We start from the raw sequence: 21,774 nt of genomic DNA, 5'->3' as shown, positions 1-21,774 counted from the left end.
TCCTGTTGGACAGGGAGGTTCAGAGAGGTTAAATAATTAGCCTGTGGTCACACAGCTTATGAGCTGTGAAGCGGGGTACATCTCCAGCTTGTTGAAGGTCAAGCCCATGCTCCCAGTCCTCGCGATGAACCGGTGCCGGTTTCTCCCCCTGTTCAGCCCCGTGGGCTCGGGTTCTGTGCCTTGTGATCTCCCAGAACAAGCCTGCTCTTCTGTATTCTCCTCTTGAGTGGTCTGGGACAGCTTTCCTGCTCTGCTTCCCCCCGCTTTTTTTTAAAGGACGAGATGCTTGGATTGATATCCCTGGCTAGAGTTCTCTGATGATGGTGCCACTGTCAGAGTGGGGACTGGTTCTAGCGGGGACTCCCAGGCCCTTGGATCTGTCAAGCAGCTGGTGCAGGTACTGAGAAGGCCAGCACAAGCTGTGTGGACAGGAGCAAGCATTGCAGCTCCTGATTCAGGGCTGCTGAATGCCCACCAGGCCCGAGCCCAGTAGGGCAGGGTCAGGAGGGGCCAGCGATGTGGTCCCCCATGTGTACAGTTGTTGGCTGGGTGGACGCTGGGTGATGCACCAGGTCATCTGTTTTAAAGGCTTTCCTGGGCTAGGTCACGCCCACATGGCTCCAGTTGTTTGATTCCTGGGCTAATGAATCGTGGGCAGAGGGGCTGACACTGTCACACAGTCATGGCCCCCTCAGTCCACCTTTCTTCTCCAGGTGCCCGATGTGGAGGCGAGCATCCTGATATGGGCTGGGATCGCTTGAGGGGGCAAGACGAGGAGTCCCACAATGAGCCTGCTGCTCTTAATTTGCTCTCTCCTTGCTGTGGGGTCTTGGCGAAGACCCTTGCCCTTGAGGAGGGGCAGAAGCCTGTTCACTGCCCTTCTTGGGTGGCACCTTGGCACTTTTATCTTTCCAGGGCTGAGTCAGTGGTTGAAAAGCTCAAGGTTGGGCACCCCCCCTCCACCCTCCTGTCTGGCACAGTTGGGCTGTTGAGGCCCATCCTGTCTTTGTGTTGGTAAGCAGAGGCCGTGTGTGCAGGGTCTGACACTTGGAAGAACCAGCATGGTTTTGAATATATTAATGATTTCATCTTTGATAAATCAGAAGACTTGTCTGGCAGTGGTGGGATTCAAACTCAGATCTGACCTCATAGACTGTGTCCCAGCCATGGCACTTTGCATGCTGTTGACATGGCCCTCTGATGTTTGAAGTGCTCATCAGTAACATCTGACCACGTTGAATTAGTCCGGAGGCTCTCACACGATCTTTAATTTGTACATGATCACCTTCATTCAATCTGAATCCACTCTGGATTTCTCACGTTTGCTTTGAATCAAGGGACTCACACTGACTCTGGGCTCCCTCCAGTCTTGGTCTGAGTTAGGATTTGATGGCTGTCCTGTGCCTTCCTCAGGCCCAACGCTGAGCTGCCTGCTTCCACTGTAGGTCCACTGACGTCCTCTTGCTTCTTGGAATGGACCCGATGCTTCATCAGAATCCTTGGTGTTCACTCTCCTTGCCCTTTTCCACATGTCGATGGGCTGGTTCCTTCTGGTCCTCCAGAGCTCAGCTCATGTCCCCTGCCGAGGGGCCCTCCCTGCCACCCTGGCTAAAGCTGGCCTCCTCTAGTCCCTGCCCCGTCACCTGTTTTATTTCCTTCAAAGTCCTGACTTTGTTTCTCTGTGTATCTGCTGTCTTTCTCCCTGATGAGAGGGTAAACTCCCCGAGAGGGTCTGCCCGCCTCCGTTCCCGCTGTGTCCTAGGACAGTCCCTGGTGTGTCGTGGATCTTGGTAAGTGTTTTGGAAATAAGTGGATGTGTCTTAAATGCCCCTGTGTCTCTCTTCTGGAAAGGAGTATGAGGCCACCCTGGGGGCTTTGACCCTCCTTCCTGTGACTGTCTTCTGTGATTCAGAGCCGGCAGCTGGCAGACAGAGGGGAAGGTGTCTCCCAGGGGGCCTGTTTCCCAGAAGCATCCAGCTCACTTCCCTACCTGGGCTCCTCCAAGGGCAGAAGAATGAGGGCCTTCCTGGAAGCCCTTGTGGCTTGGCCTTTGGAGGGTGGGAATGACTTGGGTCCCATGCTTAGCCATTAGTGACGAAACCCAGGAAGCATCCTGATTTCGTGACGAGAAAGGGAAAAATCTCCTCTTTCTATTTGGTAAAGAGAAGAAAGGAAGCCGCCAACTGAGAATTCCCAGAATGGGAATTTCCTAGACTTTCCCTGGGATCAGTGGGTGTAGGAAAAGGCGCCGACTCCCCCTCCTAGGCAGGAGTGTGATGGTCAGTGTGTATGAGTGTGTGTGTGTGGGCACACACATGAGTGACACCCAGAGACGGGGCTCGTGGGCCACAACACAGGCTTACAGGCTGAGGGCATTGTTCCTTTCAAGGTCAGCTGCCCAAACTCGGCAGCGCACAGCCACTGTCCTCTGCACAGGTACGGCGGGTAGTGGTGGGCCTAGATGGTGTGGAGAGAGGAGGGCTGGGCGCTGGGGAGCACCCCGACTCTCAGCCTCAGTGTTGCTGCACTGAGCAAGTTCTTTTTCTTAAGAGTCATGGTCGGCCTTTGATCCAGTGTGGTGATTGAAAGACTGTGTTAGCGAATCAATATTACTTCCATTCTATTTAAAAGACATTAGGACAGTATCTAGGGGGGCGGCATACAGAGGCTTGTTAGGCACAGATTTCCAGACCCTCATATTCAGAGAGGGGTGGCTGGTATATCATCTGGGATCCCCCTCCAGGCGATGCTGGCCCAGGTGGCCCTTTCACCCACATCTCCAGAAACTCTGCTGTTAACCCGAAGACTTCAGGCTAAACCGATTTTCAGAGCAAGGAAATTTTCCAAGACAAAATAAGCCCACCTCTCCCCACTTCTTTACCGGGACCTGTTTCCACGTACCGAGAAGCTGGGGACTGTGAGATTTCCCTCTAGACGAAGCTGTAGAGGCAGACTCAAAGAAGTGGTCCCTGGAAGAGAGGATCTCGGCACAAAGTGCAAAAAGGTTCCAAGCGGGCATTCGGCTCAAGATCCCACTCTTATATTGCTGCGTGAGTACGGAAATACGCGATCTTGTTCATCAAAGTGGTCACAGCGCAAACGTCTGCGTGTGAGATTTCAGGTGATTTTTACTATTTTCCTTGTACTTTTCTGTGTGACCCTCATCGCAGTTATCTCTGTGCTCAGAGATAATAGTAAAAGCTCATTTTGTGGAAAAGAAAGATATTCAGAAACACAGAAACAGACCCAGGGAGAAAGGTAGGTGGGACCATTGGCTGGTCTGACACGTGGCCAGCCAGTCCCCCAGGCAGGCATTGTGGATTTCTGTTGGAAATATGGGCAGAGCACCCAGCTTGGGCATTTCTGGGCCGGCCTCAGTCTTTCTTGCCTCCACCCGGGGCCCCTGTGCCCTTTGTAGTTGGGGTCTCCCATGGGACCTCACTCCCTGGGCCCCCTGCCTTTAGTGGATCTTGTTGCTACTGCCCTTCTGGGGTAGTACCTTGGCTTGGGAAGGAGGTGACATTGCACCTGCCTCATCTCTTTATTTAAAATTAATTTTATGTATTTATTTTTCGCCGCTCTGGGTCTTTGTTGCTGCGCTCCCGCTCTCTCCAGTTGTGGCGAGTGGGGGCTAGTCTCTAGTTGCGGTGCACGGGCTTCTCACTGCAGTGGCTTCTCTTCTTTGAGAGCACAGGCTCTAGAATTCGGACTCAGTAGTTGTGGCGCACGGGCTTAGCTGCCCTTCAGCATGTGGGATCTTCCCGGACCAAGGATTCAACTCGTGTCTCCTGCCCTGGCAGGTGGATTCTTTACCACTGGATCACCAGGGAAGTCCTCGTCTCTTTATTTAATGTGGCGGAGATGGGATGGCATCTCGGAGCTCGGTGTTCTCCAAGTGGCTTGGGCTTCTGTGTTCAGCAATTTGTGCACCAGAGGAGTGAACCCAGAGGAGCCCAGACCCGGCATGCTGGGAAGCAGGTCTGTGCTCGGCAGGAGCTTCTTGGAGACTAGGATCCCTGCTATGTCACCCTCTGGCTGTGTGACCTCGCCCTCTCTGTGTCTCCGTTTCCTTATCTGTAACTGAGGCCGCCGAGTCCGTACCTCATAGGGTAGGTGTCACAGAAGGTACCCAACAAGATGGCTCCTTTTCCTGCCCTCCCTGTGCAGAAAAGGGGATTTTTGCTGGAAAGATTTCCAGAAACTGTTTTGGACTCTGACCCTGGCCATATCTTGCCTGTAGCAAGTGATCATCTGACGTCGCCCGGTGTGATTTCTTAGCAACCGGTTCCTTTTGGTCGGCCCAGCCATCAGACGCTCTCCAGCAGAGAGAGTTTGAGTAATTTTTTCCATTCAATGTGCATTCATGGAAGAGGGGGGAGGGAAGGGATGCATTTTAGGCAGTACCTGGCTCCTCCTTAAATTAGACTGGTTTTCATTCTCATCTCTCCAAGGTGGCTTTCCAGACTCAGCCGTGACTCACAATCTCAGCCTGCCCACGGGAGGGTCAGAAAATTGGTGAGAAGTCAGAGTTGAAGCATTGATTTTTTTTTTTTTTTAAGACACGAAGGTGGAAAATCAGCATTTGCTTAAAAATGACTGCCGTGGTGTGGTACGGCAAAGGGATTCTGTCCAGGAGGGTCTGCTCTAAGGAGTGGATGTACATGACTTCGGTTCATCTCAGTTTGTATTCATCCATTTATCCATCCATCCATCCATCCATCCATTTGGCACATGTGGTTGTTACTGTGTACCTAATATGTGCCAGACACTGTTCTAATTGCTGGGGATTCTGCAGCGAACAAAACAGAAATTCGTGCTCCGGTACCAAGTCGTGGGGTACCATTTATTTTCTCAAGCCAGAAACTCCCTTCTCTCCTCCCTCTCCACCCCTGTCACATTGGATGAAGGGGGCGGAGCCCAGGGATGAGGTAGAATCTGGGGACCTGAGGACTAGCCCTGGCTCTGCCACCAATTTACCACGTGGCCTTGGAACAGTACCTTGAGTCTTAAATTCAAAAAACCTGGGCTTTCCTGTCCTTTCTCTGAAGGCTTCTCCATCTAAAATTCAGTGCTTCCTTGTGACTCCCCAATTCATTCACCATCTCCTCTTTTAAACATTTTTAGTGGCTCAATGACAGTTTTTTCTATCATGAAATAGTTCAGATACATAAAAGAGAATAATGACCACTCAAGTACCCTTCAGCAAGAGAAACAGAGCTCCGTTCATCCAGTGAAGCCCCCAGTCATCTTTCTCTTTCTCCCCACAGGGCCTGGCATTTATCATTTCTGTATTTGTCTTTCTTCTTGAAAAACATATGGATGGTATATCGATACTATTGCTGTATATGTTTTAGATGTTCTGTAAATGTTCTATAGATATTCTAAAATGTTGTATTTTATTGTATCACCACAGTTTATCTTTTGCAACTTGCGTTCTATCTCTGTCTCTGTTATGTTTGGGAGATTAATCCTTGTTCATATGTGTAGCTCTGTTTTATTGGTTTTAATTGCTGCATGGTGTCCACTCTGCGAATGTACCACTGTTTATCTATTCATCTCTTATTCATGGAAATGTAGATGTGGTCTGATTGTGTGTGTGTGTGTGTGTGGCTATTACAAAGAATTCTGGGGTGGATATTCTCACAGTTAACTCTCAGGTACAGTTTTCTAGCAGGTAAAACCTTGATGTGAAATGACTGGGTCACGGGGCATGTCTCAAACACCATTTGCTCCCTCTCTCCATCTCTCATCTCTGCTTGCCCCCATTCTAACACTGCAGGTAACTGCTCTCCCAGTGGTTCCAGAAAATGTCTTGAACTGTGTCTCAGTAGCCCCACTTGGGTCACACGTCCATCCTTGGATGGAGCTTGGAGGCGAGACCAGCCCCAAGTGAGCCTCAGAGTGGGAGTTAGGGAGGGTTGGCCCCATGGAAGATCAGGGTGCTATGGCTGGGGGCAGGAGAGCTAACTGTGGGCACTGCCCAGGGTAGCTTGGCCCCATGGTGTTAGGGGAAGGTAGTTCCTTTGCCTTTTGCCCTGAGTTTTCTTAGAAAGCACCTGTCTCTTTGGCAGCGACAGTGGGCAAGCAGATTGAAGAAGCCTCGGTTTGTATTTCACACTTTGATTTCTGAGCACAGCCCAGGGCAGTGATCTTCAGTGTTTCCTTTTTAAAGATGGGGAAGCTGAGATTCCAGGGTCTCAGCAATCCCCCGAGGTGTCTGTGGGACCCAGCAAACTGGGAAGACACTCTGCTCTCCTCCCCATTCTTTATCCCCACACTCAGAGGTCAGGTGGCTCCTTCAGTGGCTCCAGACTCAGTCTCGCCATTTACAGGTGGGAGAACCAGGCCCTGAACAGGACGGGGGTAAGGCTGCAGCTTCTTTGTTTCTAGTCACTCAGTTAATATGCTGCACACAGTGTTGATGCAGGATGGTGTTACAGATGGGGAAACTGAGGCTCAGAGAAGGGAGGTGACTGGACTGGCCCAGGGTCATGCCAAGAGTTGGGCGTAAAGCCCAAACAACAGTGTAGGCTCCTCCTTGGTCCCCTCCAATGCTGCATCCATGAGCCCTCCTTACTTCTCCACCCCAGAGGGATCTGCGTTCGCCACCCAGACCCCAGTTGTAAATTCAGTGGTGGGAGGAGGTACTCCACTGGGTGTCCTCAGCTTCATCCCTGTGGACTCCCCAACAGAGAGTCCTTTCCTGCCTTCGATGCAAATTCTTACACTTTCCTGATAATATTCTGGGCTCTTCTTAACGTGAGGGGGTCAGCTGCGAGGCATCTCGGCAATTTATAATTCTTGAGAATTCTGTTTGGTGACATGAGTTAGCATTTAACAGACACCCTGCCACCTCCTCTCTCCCTATTGTGACAGGCTCCTGGCAGAATCCTTTTGAGACTCAGGGTAATTGCACCACGCTGGGTCTGGGAAGACCACGTTGCGCTTGAGTGCGTCTCAAAAAACGTCTCCACAATAGACAGTCAGGTACGCGTTTGCTTGGCTTCAAGGTAATGATTTAAACTTAATTTGACCCTTGATGAGGGAGCCCAAGCTTCTGGTCGGGCGCAGCCTTTCAGTGTGGGCTTGCCTGCCATGCCTTCAATGGTTACACAAATAATTCCTTCATAACAAGTGCCTTTCAGAGGATGTCTGCTGCTGACAGCTAATATAGAATTATTGCCCCTGAATGCATTTCTGTAATTACTTCCCAGAGATCTGTCTTTGTGTTAGAAGACATTTCACACTTTAGTAACATAAGTGTTTGGGGAGAGTACGAGCAATAATTATGAATAGTCTTTCCGTGAAAATAAACCTAAAAAAATTATAAAAGCAAATGCTAAAATTGGTTAGAGTCAGGGAGGAATTTCATTTGAATTTGACTCATGGATATTTATTCCAAGTATAATAACCCTTCCTGTATGGAAACCTTTTTTTTTTTTTTTAAACAAAAGCAGTCATGATACAGAGATCCCACTTTCTAATTTTTGAGCAATACTGAAACCAGCAACCTGATTAAAAGTGACAAGTTGCTTGAGACTGAATAAAGAAGCGTAATCGTGGAGCTCTGATAGGAGACGTTTGTGGTAATGGAAAATGAAATGATTCACAGTGTGATCAATAAAAAATTAGCAGCATTTAATAAAAGGTTTCTGCCTCATGTTGACTAAAGAACATCGCGAGCAGTTTGAAATCCGAGTTAAGTGACGGTTTGAGGATGAGCCGGGGGTGGTGGCCTGGTGGCCGTGCGGAGTGTGGGTGTGCGTGCGCATATAGATCACGCGGATATTGGCCATCCGAGGAGGCCACCGGGCCCCTGGGGTGGGTCTGGAAGTTTCCTTTGCGCTGCCCACTTGACCTTTGATCTGTGGCTAATCCTTTCCAGGTCTGCGCTCCTCCTGGGCTCCATGCAGCCCTTGCTCTGATTGGCGGGTGTAGATCCGGCCCACTCGCCGCTTAAATCCATCCCCTGGGAGGGGGCTCCCGCCTGAGGGATGGCGGGGCTTTCTCTGAGGTCCCTCCAATGCTCTGTGTAGGCTGTTGGCTTTGTCCTGTCAGCTGAGCACAGGTTTAGATTTCTGGAGGCTTCCGGGATGCCTCAGAGTCCACTTGTGGGACTGGGCACCCTCCCGGCGGCTGGAGGGAAGCGGGCAGAAAGCAGGCGGGCTAGCGCGGGCAGATGCAGTGAAGTGGAGTGAAGGGTCTTGCAGGGGGCGGGGCCTCCGCGCTCCGGCGCGGGGTGGGGGCGCTCTGTGGAAGCCGCTTTTGGGGAGCTGGCTGTGGCCCGCCCTGGCCCCCGCTTCTCCCTCAGCAGCCACAACGCGGTGAAACAACTCCATCAGACATGCTCCCTTCTCTCCAGACGCCACTTCAGTGTTCCCCGGGAAGCACCACACACCAGGCCGTCTCCATGCCCCGCCGACCGCTAATTTTTAAAGGCTCTGCACAGCTTCTCCGCTGTGGCTGGAGGCTCCTGGGCTCCTGGCCTCCCAGGCCCTGGGTGCGGGAGGCGGCTGGACCGGGAGACCCTGGGCTGGAGGGTTCCAGCAGCGGCTCCTGAGGACCAAGGGCAGCGAGTCCTTCCTACTCCCAGAGCCCTGGGCCGGCTTTCTGTCTTTGTTCCCACTGTCTCCAGTTTGCCCAGAGATGTCCAGACCCATGGCTGGACCTTTAAGTGTTAGGGTGGGAAGGGCCGTTTCAAACTGCTGGGCTCATAGACATTTATTGAGCACCTGTTGTGCGCCAGGCTCTATACTGAGGGCTCGGTGGGGGAAGGGAGCCGGATGAGCAAAACCGATGCTGATCCTGCCTGCACGGAGCCGGCTCACTGGCACTCGGACAGTGGGATGTTCTCTGAGAAGGACCAGGGCTGCTGTGGTAAGAGCGAGAAAAAGGGGTGCCTGGCGAGCACCCAGAACGCCATGTGGGGCCAACCCTGTGGGGTGAAGATTCCTTGGGCTGAGCCATGGGCAGCGAAGAGGAGTTGTGAGGGTGGACTTTTGCCCACTTCTTGCTCAGTGGTACCCCAGGGTCTACAGCAGAGGAGGGCTTCCTTGGTGTGGAGGTGACCCTTGGCATTCTGCCCTCGGGCCTGCCCCTGGTCCAGCAAGGAGTCACTAAGGTGCCCTGCTTTAAAAGCAGCTGCTTCATGGCCCATGCCTTCATGGGCAGATGGAGCCATGAGGCCAGAGAGGGTGGGACCTGCCGGTGTCCCGAGCGACCCTGGCATGGGCTGGGGGCTGTGGCCTTCATCTGCACTGTTTGCGTTTGCCTTTGGCCCTGAGCCACTCTTACTCAGCCCTGCCTGGGGGTATGCTTTGGTCCCCGGCCCCCTTCTTCACCCCCACAGGGCTCCTCTTTCTGCCATGGCCCTCCGGGGGTGATTTGCGCCCCAGCATCCTCACCCTGAGTGCTGCTCCTGGACCAGGGGCAATTAGGAGCGCCAGGCCTCAGTGCTGGCCGCAGATTAGCTGGATTTATCAAGCTCCCCATGTCACCCCATGGCTGCCCTCCACTGCCTACCTCTGGTTCGCTTCTCCATCTTCTCCTTCCCAGCGGCCGTCGGAGACAAAACATGACAGCAAGGAGAGGGCAGTGTGGTCACAGCCTCAGGAGGTCACAAGGCGGTAACAGCGTACAATTTTCATGGTTCCAGGGTGGCTTTGTCCGACTGTTCTTCATTACTGCATGCGGCGAGATCAGTTTTATTAAGATTGTGAGGCTCGGAGGAGCGACACTGTTCAGGACTGACTAGAAAAATATAATTTTTTTTTTTTTCCTTTTTGGTGGGGGTGTTTGCTTCTCTCCCCTCCTCCTGCTTTCCCTCCCTCCCATCCATCATCTTTTCTTTCCGCTCCTTCGTTACCCATCGTAGCTGGGAGCCGGGTGCGGAGAAAGCTGCCATCTCTCTCTGCCTTTATGGCTTGAGCTAGGCACTTGGGAGGGGAGAATCATGCTTTTGTTCAGCAGGATGTGCCCACACATGGCAAGGTGCTCGTAACCCAATGTCAGCCTCAGCAGCATGAGCAACTTCGCTTTGTTCTTTGGTGCATCTACAGTGCCTGGAGCAGTGGCTAGCACATAGGAGGTGCTCAGAAGAATGTTCGTTGACTGACTGAGATGTGGAGAATTTGTGTCTGATAATGGCTCCAGTCTGGGGGGACCTTATTGCTCACCGCGGCTTGGGTGGCAGAGACCTGGGGCAAGGTCACCAGAATGACAGTCCTCAGAGGAAGCTTTTCCAATCAGAACTTCAGGGAATGATATCTTCTTCATTTTTAGGCAAGGAAACCAAAGTCTAGAAGTATAAACAACCAGAGCCATGCAGGGAGGAACTTGAACCCAGCCCTAAATCTCCAAAGAAAGGGGCACTTTGATTATTGCACAGCTAAACTTCCTGTCTGGATAAGGGGCCCCAGAGACTCTTGCTGGGTGTGTCCCACGGCAAAGACCCCCCCACCGCCCCCACCCAGGTTACCTCCAGCCCTCCAAGGCCTATTGTTTCATCCACACCTGATTTCTTAAAATTTGAAGTCAACATTCAAAAGTCCAGAAACGTCACAAAAAATACAGATTTCTTAATTGTTTTTCTTTTAAAAAAGAACAAATAATGTCTGTACTGAGCCTCATTTTTCTGTATGGTGATTTTGTAGATGATTTGAGCAGGGACCACCTCCTTGGGTGGGTGTATAGTCTCCCCGTAGACTCCCTCAGCCCATTCTACTCGTTTGTGTAAAGGTGGGGGCCTTGGAGTTGTGCGCTTAGGCCCACTCATAATCTGAGTGACAGAGTGAGCTGTCTGAGCCATCTGAGCCTTGGTTTTGCCCTCTTTAAAAAAGGTCTAATGTTATATCTCCCTTATGGGGACATGGGTCAAGGGGTGAAGGATGCAAATTAATCGGAAGGCCTGGTCTGACAAAAGTGAGTGCTATTACATTTTGCCATCACACTTTGGCCTTGGCTTCTAGAATTCCTGTCCACTACAGAGACGTTCTCTGGAAGGTTCTTGTCATTTTCCTGGTCAACTGCGGGCCTGTGGAGAGGGGGGCCCTGTACCCAATCTGGCATCATCAGCCAGGATGGACCATTCTGGCTTGTGTGGTGCAGCCTCAGGTTCAGTGTCTCACTGACCGTGGCTTTGAAAGCCCATCCGCAGAGCCATCAACATGAGAAGGGAGTGATAGGCACTCCCCCCGAACCCCTAAGACAGCCTGTGGAAGTTGCTTCCTTATTTAAGAAGTGGAACTTGGACAGCAAATTATGTGTTAAAATATTTGCCTACAGCTCTGCTGTCAAGGGGACCCTTTAGGCTGAGTGTTAAATGTTACCCTGCTGCCTGCACTGCAAATATTCTAAACCTGAAGATAAATAGTGGCTGCCTTGTGGAATTTGGGGCCAGCAGCGGATGCACAAGCAGAGTGTCTAATTGCGGTTGGCAGGCTCCTTGCCCGGCCCCGGCCCAGTTCCTCCATTTCTTCGTCCCACCCGCCCAGGCGTGCGTGAGAAAGTGTTCACGGAGACGTGTCCTTCTCTAAAAGCCGGGCCCGAGCGCCGAGCTGAGGTTCAGCCAGGGGTTTGACCTCTTGCCCAGGTTCCGAAAGTGCTTCCTCCCACGCTGGCCCTCAGGAAACATGCTGCCGGGGAAACTGTTTGTAGGAAACATAACGGGCTGTTAGGACGGAGCCTGTGTTTGCTATTAAAGGAAAATGTTGCTCCAGGATAAACACTTTGGAAGTGGTAGACACCTGCCTGGACTGTGAAGTCTGTCTGGAGGCTCCTGAACGGCGTACAGGGGGAGAGCGCAGGACAAGCGGGCGTGTGAATTGTAAACACGTACACATTGCCTGCCCCTGGGGCAGACCCTCGGCAGAGGTCACGCTGTTTCCTGGAGGAGGTGGGCTTGTCATTTACTCAGGGTCACACAGCGTGGAGTGGGGGAGCCTGGACTCAAGGCCAGGACTTTCCTCTCCTGGTGCAGTGGATTCTTTTGGACATTTTTGTGTCTTCCATGGGGCATGTACCCTGACATTCTCCACCCTCAGGAGCCTGTGAGGTCTCCTTCCAGAGTCTTGTGTGGCATGGTGTCTCCACCCTCCGGTCTGAGCAGTGATGCTGCCTGTGTTTGAATGATGACAGCAAAATAAGACAGTAACTGTGGCTACTGTTTTCGCAAGCTTCCTTGTGAGCCGGGTGCCAGGCTTTGTATATACTATCTCGTTAAAACAGTAACGTTATTAAAATTTTTCTCAGAGGGCAAGTGACTTATCCAAGATCTCCCAGCTATGAAGTGATGCCTGTGGATTTGAACCCAGAAATGCTGGCTTCAAAGTCTGGAATTCTTTCTGTTGTTTTTCTATCATCCCATCAGGCCCTGGAACATGACTCCAGCTCTCTGCTGCTCGTGTGTGTCGTTGCTTCATAACCATCTTTCTGCAGGAACAGCATGGTTGCCTCTGCCCTGCTGATTCCTCTACACTTGCGCTCCTGGTGCTCCCTGTGCAGTTGGGTTTTATCGTCAAGCCCTGGACATGCCTAGAATTCACCGTCTGCTGATTTCCACAGAGATGGGTGGTGTGGTCTCCTGTCCAAGTCTGATTCGGGTAGGAGACGGGGAGGCTGGCCTCCAGGGATGACTCTCCGCCTCCCACTGTCATGGGGCACCATCCTGGCCCTCACACCCCTCTTTGCCCCTCCCTGGCACCCTTGTCTTGCAGTTTTGCCCACATCTTCCTCTGCCCATCTGCTCCTGCTCCAGCCTCCCCTGAGCTCCTCAGAACCCTGCAGGGCTCTTGGCTTACCTGTGTCTGTGTGTAGCTGTAGGCGCAAGTCTTCTCAAATCAATGGCCGTTCGTTCATCTCCATCTTGTGAAGCAGGAGAGGACCGTGTCCATCACGATCAGGCTTATTGACACGTAGGGACTCAGCCTTGGATGGGACAAGTGACAGAGTCAGAGTCACTCATGGGCTGAAGTGGGTGGTCCTAGAGTCAAGACCGGGGTGCTGAGTGACCCCAGCCCAGGCTGCAGCTCTTAACCACCTATACCTCCCCTCGGGCATTCCATTTCTTCACTGGGCACTCTTTCACCCACCCCATGTTGATTAACTATCTTTTCTGTGCCAGGCATTATATGGCTTTCAGGCCACTGAGATGAAAGAGACTGTATGTTGTTGCAAATACATGTTTGTTATGCCTGACCCACAGTAGCTGCCTAATCAACGTGTCTCAGGTGGATGAAGGAGAGCAGAGATGAACGGGTGCGATTCCCTTGTTTTCTGTATCCTGGGCATGTGGGGGCTGCTCCTGGCCTTCGGCCTCCATTGGGTGGGTCCTTGGCCCTGGGACCCCTGAGGCGGGACCCTCAGTGGCCCCTGGTTGGCTTTCAGGGTGCCCAGGACCCTTGATGGTGGGTTGTTCCCCGCAGTCGGTCCCAGGAAGGAGAAGAGGCAGCGTTGTTGCTGAGGTTCTTTCTGACTCTCATGCTGGCGGGGACTGGGGCCAGAGGGAAGAGACCCTCATGGGTGTTCTCAGGCTGAGCCTCTCTCGGCTGGCCCTGGGGAGCGCTGAGGCCCTGACAGTCCTGACTCATGAGCTCGAGAAGCCTGGCTGAGAAGGTAGGAAAAGTCCTGTTCCCAGACCTGGCAGCCTGTGGGCAGCCTGGCCCCCCGGGGCCTCTCCCCTTTCCCTTTTTCTGGCAGGGGACTCAGCCAGCTGTCCCCTGCTCAGCGCTTTCGCAGGCAGTCTCTTTTTTGCCCTCCCGTGTAGTGGTTAAGAGTCAAGATTATAGGCAGAAGACCTGAGTTCGAGTCCAGGCTCTGCCCTTCCCAGTGTACGTGATTGTGTGTGGTCCTGAGCCTTGGCTTCCCCCTCTGGAGAGGGGAGATATCAACTATATCTCCCCCATAGGCTTACTGTGATGATGGGATGGGAGGATGCGAAGGTAGAAGGTACCTGAGGTGACCACCATCAGTCAGGGTGCCAGGGGAGGCAGCACCTGGCTTGGGTGGGGAAATGCACTATTCTTTCATCATAGGCAGCAAAGATGGAGTGTTTTGTTACTGCCACTCTTTGCTCATAGAAGGTTCCCCAAGCCCATATCTTGGACTCAGGGACTGGTGTGGTGTAGAGGGATTAGCCTGTGTAGGTGTACCATCTTCCTCTTGCTTTGAAGAAGTTGGCAGAACAGATTGGTCCTATCATATGTTAGGTTGAACCATTTGAGATTGCCAATATTTGGCATTTTTGACCCACAAAGATGGCAACTTCATATGATTGAACTCAATACTTACCACACAATAAACAGCCCTGTAACCACTTCCTCTTCCCTTGCTTCTATCTGTATTGACATTCAGAGTCTTGTTTCTTTGAAATCAATTCATTCATTCATTCACCATTTACTGAGTGCCTATTATGTGTCTGTACTAGGAGCTGGGGAGATAGTACCTAGCGAAACAGACAGAGCTCCTGCCCTCATGAGCTTATGGGGACGTGTTGCAGCTATCAATGGCTATGTCACAAGGTACCCCCAAACTCAATGACCTAAAGCAACAGTTATTACTGCACACAGTTCTGTGGGTGACTGGGCTTGGCTGGTGCTTTCACTTCGTACAGTTGTTATATGATTGTAGTCATGTGGCTCTTGGGGCTGCTGCCTTCTGAAGGCTTGTCTGGGCTAGGTGTCCAAGATGCTGCATTCCCGGGACTGGCAGTGGGTGCTGGCAGCCTGGAGCACCCACCCTTTCTTCATGAGGCTTTGGCTTCTCATAGTAGGTTAGCTGGGTTCTCAGGAGACCCAGGGGAGGCTGCATTCTAGTTTCTGTGGCATTCTAGCATTTGGAGGAGCCACCAAGGCCAGCTGGGCCAGAGGGGAATTGTGGAGGGGACGTCAATCCCGCTTCTTCTTTTTTAACTTTTATTTATTTATTTATTTTCGGCTGTGCTAAATGCTGCATGGACTTTTCTCTAGTTGCGGCGAGTGGGGGCTAGTCTCTAGTTGAGGTGCTTGGGCTTCTGGTTGCGGTGGCTTCTCTTGTTGCGGAACGTGGGCTCTAGGCACGTGGGCCTTGGTAGTCGTGACTCCTGGGCTCTAGAGTACAGGCTCAGTCGTTGCGGTGCACGGGCTGAGTTGCTCCGTGGCATGTGGGGTCTTCCCGAATCAGGGATTGAACCCGTGTCTCCTGCCTTGGCAGGTGGATTCTTGCCCACTGAGTCACCAGGGAAACCCTGGGTCCCTCTTTTTGATGGGAGAGGGCAAGGTCTTCCTCCGTAGTAGCACATGGGATGGGAGTCGTTGCTGCCGTCCAGGACAAGTGCAGCTGCCATGGGAGGCGGAGAGTGAAAAATCAGCCTGTGAGAGAAGTTGGAGCTAAGTGTGCTGACAGGGAAGGAAAGGGGACCTTGGGGAATGGATGATGGGGATCTGAGTGGCCTTGATACTCAGGCCCGTGGGGAGTGAGGTGGGTAAAGAGTTACAGCGGAGCAGGAGTGTGAAGCCCTTGGCTAAATACACTTGAAGTTAAGGGATGGAACAAAGCTATGTGGCTGTTGAAACCATTGGAAACAACCAGAACCTTTGCTGGGCCTTGGGGGCCGCGAACAGGACCCTGCAGGTGACTCTGGAGGGTAGGACGGTTCCTTGACACTGAGACTCACTTTTCCACTGAGGCTCTGCTGGGGGGAGACCATGTAGTGGAGTGGTTAAGAATCAGGCACAGCTGGAGAAGACTCTTGAGAGTCTCTTGGATAGCACAGAGATCAAGCCAACCCTGAATATTCACTGGAAGGACTGATGCTGAAGCTGAAACTCCAATAGTTTGGCGACCTGATGTGAAGAACTGACTTATTGGAAGGTCCATGGTGTCGCAAAGAGTTGAACGTGACATAGCGACTGAACAACAACAATAACAGCTGTCTTTGAAATCTGCCCCTGTGGCCTTGGTGAAGCATCATCATCTCCCAGAGTCCCAGTTTCGTCAGCTGGAAGATGGGGCTGTGATGGTGCCCAGTTCATAGGGCACCAGGTCGGCTGGTAATGCTCGCTGCTGTGGGTAGACCCCTGGGCAGAAAGATGGTGGTGTGTGCACAAGAAAACACCCCGCTTGTGAGCTAGCCGAGGTGCAGTGTGTGCCCGGCAGGTCAGGAACTCTGGCAGTGGAGGGAAAGGCGGCCTGCATGGTGCCGATTCTGTTTTCTGTCCCAAGCTCATGGCCCTGGGAGAGGGCCCTGTTGGAAATTGTGTAGTTTAGGCCTTCCTTGGCTGTCCCCTAGAGAACTTGGGTGAGGCTGCAGGGAAAGGCCCAGCGGCCCATTTTTGGGAAGTCCTTCTCAGCTCCGGGTGGGGATGGGCAGAGAAATGAGCTGTACTGACCTTGCTTTGGGGGCCCTGGGGGTTGCAGGGACCTGGGGTCAACTGTAGTTTAGGCTCAAGGTTTCCACGATGGAAACCCGAGGCAGCCCTTGGGGTGGGGGCTTGGGAGGGCTGATGGCGGCTGCTGGGCCCTGCGTCCCCTGTGAGCTCTCAGTGAGGACCCTCAGGGGCCTCTGGCTGGATGAGGGAGGGACATGGGCCAGCAGGGTTGCCCCCGAGGAGCCAGGGCCGGGTCAGGGGAACAGGGCAGGTCCGCTCCTGATGGCCCCAGGGGCTCTCTGAGCAGCTGCTGAGGGTGGGCCTGGAAAGAAGAGACCCAGAGTGTGCCCCAGGGGCACTGGCAGCCTCAGCGCTCTCGTCTCCTGGCCTTGGGCGTCTGGGGTCCAGGCCTGGAGAAGGGCGCGTGACACCACGTCAGAACTTGTAGGTTCAGTCTCTTATGTGGCTCTGGGTGGCCTCTCAGAGCCTCAGTTTTCTGAGGAAAGCTGGAAAAATAACACCATTTTTCCCGATTGTGAGGCTCAGAGGCTGGGTCACACGAGATTGCCTTACAGAGTAAACCTTCGAGCAGGATGGAGGGCTTCCTGCTCTCAAGGTCTTGATTCTGTTGACGCAGCAGAGGGGCCCCCGGGGACTGGGTCTCCAGGGAAGTCCTGCTTCTAACAGTTCTTCAGGCTGTGTATGAGGTCCCCATGTCGCTCACCTCCCGTCTCCTGTCCCTTCCCATGCAGCCACCTTGCCTTCCCATTTAGGACACAGCGGCGGGGAGGTGACAGTTCCTTAAAACAGATTTATACTCTTGGATGACTTTATGGGTTTTTGCCTTATAAAAACCCACGAGTTGACATTCTGATTTATCTGCTCCTGAGTCAACAGGATGTACCAGATTTAAAGAGATCAAATGCATTGTAATGTTTGTGGTTACAGTTGTGGATTAGATGAGCTATTATGGAAAGTGCTGCCAAGTAAATATGGCAAAAAAAATATAACAAGGGGATAATTTAAATATGTCTATTAAACTGTGTGTTAAGTAAAGTAGCACCGGCATGCTGCTGAATGTAACTTATTATCTGGAGACTTGGTGTAGTAGATAAAGTGGGAATTATGGTTCTTTTTTTCCCCCTTCAGAACATTTTTTTCTGTTAAAGGAAGAGACTGTAAACTAGGAATTTCAGAGATGGGCGCTTGACTGTGTAACCATGGCTGTGTGATGACTTATAATATTGAAGGCTCCAAATGATATTTCTCATTTCTTTGCTTTCTATTTCTTGCCGTCGCCGCAGCAGCAGATCAGATTTCCTGAGATAAATATGCTGCCTGGCTTTTAATGGGATTTCTGTATTGCCGGGAGTTGGCGTGTTCTGATAATAAAAGAACCTAAAAATTGTACATCCCTTAATTGGTAAGAAGAGAGATGTTTTGATGGGCCACAAATGGAAACATTGATTTTTACTGCCTCCGTGCAGCTCCAAGCGGCGTGTCACGCCACGTTCCCCGCCACGGAAGGCGGCAGCTGGCTCTCCAATGAGCTGATTTGTGTTTGTAGGTTCTCGATGTCGGGTGCTTGGAAGTGCGCGTTCTGTGTGGACAGGAGAAACGGAGCCCTTATAACATTATCTATTTCTAAATTGAAATATTTGTAGGACTGTGGCTTCCACCTCAAATCGAATGCATTTTTTGCTTTGTTCCTCTTTCTTCCTTTGGCGACCAATCCTTGGGGGTTTGAAGGCTGTGTGCCGAAGGCTTTTCTGTAACTGTGATGTTATGGGCAATATACACACACACTCATGCACACACACATACATGCACATACACATACACACACCTCTGCATATGAGTATATGTTTGCATCAATATCTTTACATGTAGTAGAGATTTCTCTCTTTAGTTTAAATAAGCTCTAGTTTCTGCACAGGTTGATCTGTTTCCCAGAACAGACTGTGGGAAGAGATGACAGGCACTTGGATTTTTGGTTCCAAGTCTCTGTATTTTAATGGGCAATTTTAATCCACTGACATTTATTGGGATGACTGATATATTTCGTATGTAATATTTGCCATGGATTTTTTTGCACTTCAGTTTACAAGTTCTTGTTGGGCCCTGTTTATCTCTCAGATCGAGTCTGCTCTGTGGGGAAGTGCATGGGGCAGGAGTCAGGATGTCAAGGTCAACATCTGTCGGGGGCTAGGGATGTTACAGCCCCCTGGCTGGAGGCCAGGTGTCTTACCTGTGAAAGGGGAATAACAAAGCTGTCCCTCTCTGCAGGGAGGGGCAGTGGCAGAGTGGAGCCAGGTGATCACTTGAGCCCTCATTAGCTCTGGGATGTGTAAGACTGAAATGGGGCTACATGTGTGTATTTGTTACTTTGAAAATGCACAGAATGCTATGCAAAGCCAAAGCATTGTTATCATGATCATTAATCATGAGTTCAGTTTTCTGTACAGTTTATCTACTGGTTTGCATGGTGCTAAGCATAGAATCGGAGAAGGCAATGGCAAGCCACTCCAGTACTCTTGCCTAGAAAATCCCATGGATGGAGGAGCCTGGTGGGCTGCCGTCTATGGGGTCACACAGAGTCGGACATGACTGAAGTGACTTAGCAGTAGCAGCAGCAGTAGGAAGCATAGAATTGGTATTTTATTTTAAAGAAGTTGGTCAAATGATTCCAAGGCTGGTTCTCACTCTCTAGGCTGATACTGGGGTGCAAGTGAGGGCTCAGGTGCCTTTTAAGCAGCAATTTGACTGTCCTTGGTCCTGCAAACACATGCACTTCTTTGATTCCAGAATCAGGACATCTTTACAAAGAACTGAGCCAGCCTCTCACCACATTGACAGGCATGTTGTGTGGAGGGTTAGTCTGGCTAAGAGATCTCTCAGCTCTAAACCACAGGGCTTTCGGGGAAACTTAAAGCTTGTACATTAGGAATAGCTGATCAAAACACTGGAGAGGTGTGTGAGAGAATTGAGTTTTTAGGAGACAAAATGCTAAGGCATTTTCACCTCCCTGATGGGTCACGACCCCCAGTATCCACGCACAGAGGGAAGATGACAGGAAATCCCTCTGGAAGATTTGCACCAAGAATTAAATAAGCTAGCTGAGAATTATGGCACCACATGCTACAAAAACCCATATATTAATATACTGAGAGGTGTCAAGGATAATGGACCCTGGGAGGTAGAGTAATTAAATGTATCTTCATAAATGCGGGGCGATTTCTTTTACAATGCTTTCCCCAGACCCCGTCAGCTGACATGGACTGTATTCTTCCTGTTGGCAGGAGGCCTAGAAGGAGAGCCGGAGTGTGATCGAAAAACCAGCCGTGTGCTGGAAGACAGGAACAGCGTGACAAGTCAAGAGGAGAGGAATGAGGACGATGAAGACGTGGAGGATGAGTCAATTTACACCTGCGATCACTGTCAGCAGGACTTTGAGTCTCTGGCAGAGCTGACGGACCATCGGGCCCACCGCTGTCCTGGAGGTAATGTTAAATAGCACTGGAATTCTGACAGGTGGTTATACGGGTAATTGGACATAGCAACAGCTTGAAGCCTCAAGTGAGATTAAAGAATTAATAATGTAATTTTACAATTAATGTCATTTTATTGTGGTGTCTTGGGTACCCTCTTCAATAAAATTAAAAATAAAAGCAACAGCTTTGCGGCAAGCAGGAGTTAGGTGGAGGTACCCTGTCCTTGCTCCCTGAAACTGCCGTCTGTGGCCCGTGACCCATAAGTGGGTGGGTCTGCACCCTGGATTTCTGGAAGGCCTTTTGGAAACCCAGCAATTAAGAGGTTATTAGTGCAAAGTTAAGCAGCTTAAGTGTGGAAAGCTGCGTGAAGGAGTGAACTCTGAGGCAGGGCTAACGATGGGATGAGGAGAATTTCAGAAGCCAAGAAGTACGCCTGCAGAAAGGGACCCAGTTCTGCCTCTGCACTTGGCCTCTGCTTCCCTGGGTAGGAGAAGGGTGGCTGGGAGCAGTTTTTGCTAGGCCTGACGATGGCCCTGTGTTCTGTTACCAGCTGCCTCAGAGAAGGTGGACAAGGCCACAGTTTCTAGGAGCGATTTAAGACTTCACGAGTCAAGTGTGTCCGTGTGTCTGGGATGTATGGGGTGTGAGGGGTAGGGGAATGGGGACATGTGTATTCCCTGGAGTGTGGCAGCGATGCTATCCCATTAGGGTTGACATCGTTCCAGACTTTGAGCAAGGAGGTCAGAGCATCCGTATTCCTTACATAGCTATCCTGAGACACTTCCTTGTATTGTGACTGTTGATGCAGCCCCTGGGGTGCCGGTTTGTGGAAATAGGACCTAAATCTCCAACCAATACTCAAAGGAGGCCCTGACGTCTGTTTGGGGAGGGAAATTTGCTGGTAGGAGATAGGCTGGGACTCAAAGTCTTATTTCCTCTACCTGTGAGGCTGTCTTGGAAGTTTGATAGCCAAGTGTTTGGGGAACTTTGCTATGACTTTTCCTCTAGTGACATCTGTACCCACACAGCCCTGGATGAGCCAAGTCCTCATTCTCAACCTCTAAAGGGAATCGATATCAAAAACAATGGACCCAGAAAGACTCAAAGTTTTGAACTGTTTGGGAATCAGCAAACCAAACCCCAGTCATTTTGGAATTTGTTAATATTCCCGTCATTGGCAGAGGAGATGGCCAACTTAGATGCTCAGAAGGGATTTATGCGGTTGGCTTTTCCAGTCGTCTTATTTCCTGGGGGGAAATATTGAGGGAGACAGAAAGGTGATTACTTAACCCGGGTCACATAGCAGTTTGGTGATGGAATCAGGACCTCCTCAGCCTTGTGGGCTACAGACTCTCATTCTCCTTGAGAAAACAGTCGATGCTGGTGTAGTTCTTGATTAGCTACAAACTGAAGTGAAATCTTAACTATAAGAGAGTGAACTATTGGTGCATATTTTAAAAACAGTCAATCGATCTTCTACTTAAAAGCTGTTCTCTTTATGTCCTATCACACTGCTCCTGTGCTGTTGTTAAAGCAGGGCTTCTCAGTTCCACTGTGGAGTGATGCTTTGATGGGTGTCTGTAGCTCTTGGAATGAGGTGCCATTCCTGGCACTACAGCTCTTCAGCATCAAGGAGATTCTTTCGTCTGTTACCACCCTTTTGAGAATGGTGGTGCTTCTAGGTGGAGAAGGGAGATTGGGAGGCTTTGGGGCTATACGTGGTAGTCTGTATTGGAAATTTTAAATGGTAGCTATCTGTCCTTTGGTCCTGGGCAGGACTGTCTTCCCAGTGGCAGCCTCTTTTCTTCACAGCCTCAGACTTTGGCTGAAATCACGGCAGCCCCATTTGCAGGGTCTCCAGCCATCTTTATCGATGCATCTTTATCCACCAGCTCCTCTGCCTGCTTCCTGGCAGGACCCCACTAACGACCTCCACTGGG

The 21,774-nt window shown here is 51.1% G+C and overlaps 1 protein-coding gene across 6 annotated transcripts in view; it reads left to right on the top strand.

Moving 5' to 3' along the window:
* The window catches only part of ZNF423 (zinc finger protein 423), a 345,388-nt gene that overhangs the window by 87,488 nt on the left and 236,126 nt on the right, over window positions 1-21,774 (top strand). For all 6 annotated transcript variants that reach the window (XM_086350576.1, XM_086350574.1, XM_086350577.1 and 3 more), the window contains one exon: window positions 19,643-19,843. In XM_086350576.1, the coding sequence (XP_086206702.1) occupies window positions 19,643-19,843 (201 nt within the window). The remainder of the gene's footprint in view (window positions 1-19,642; window positions 19,844-21,774) is intronic.

The sequence above is a fragment of the Bos grunniens genome, chromosome 18 (genome assembly GCF_055505025.1).
Source record: "Bos grunniens cultivar Pamir isolate PY7600 chromosome 18, Bosgru_T2T1.0, whole genome shotgun sequence".
NCBI classification, from domain to species: Eukaryota; Metazoa; Chordata; class Mammalia; order Artiodactyla; family Bovidae; genus Bos; species Bos grunniens.
Note: the sequence above shows the minus strand (reverse complement) of the source record. Positions and strands in the feature narration are given on the sequence as shown.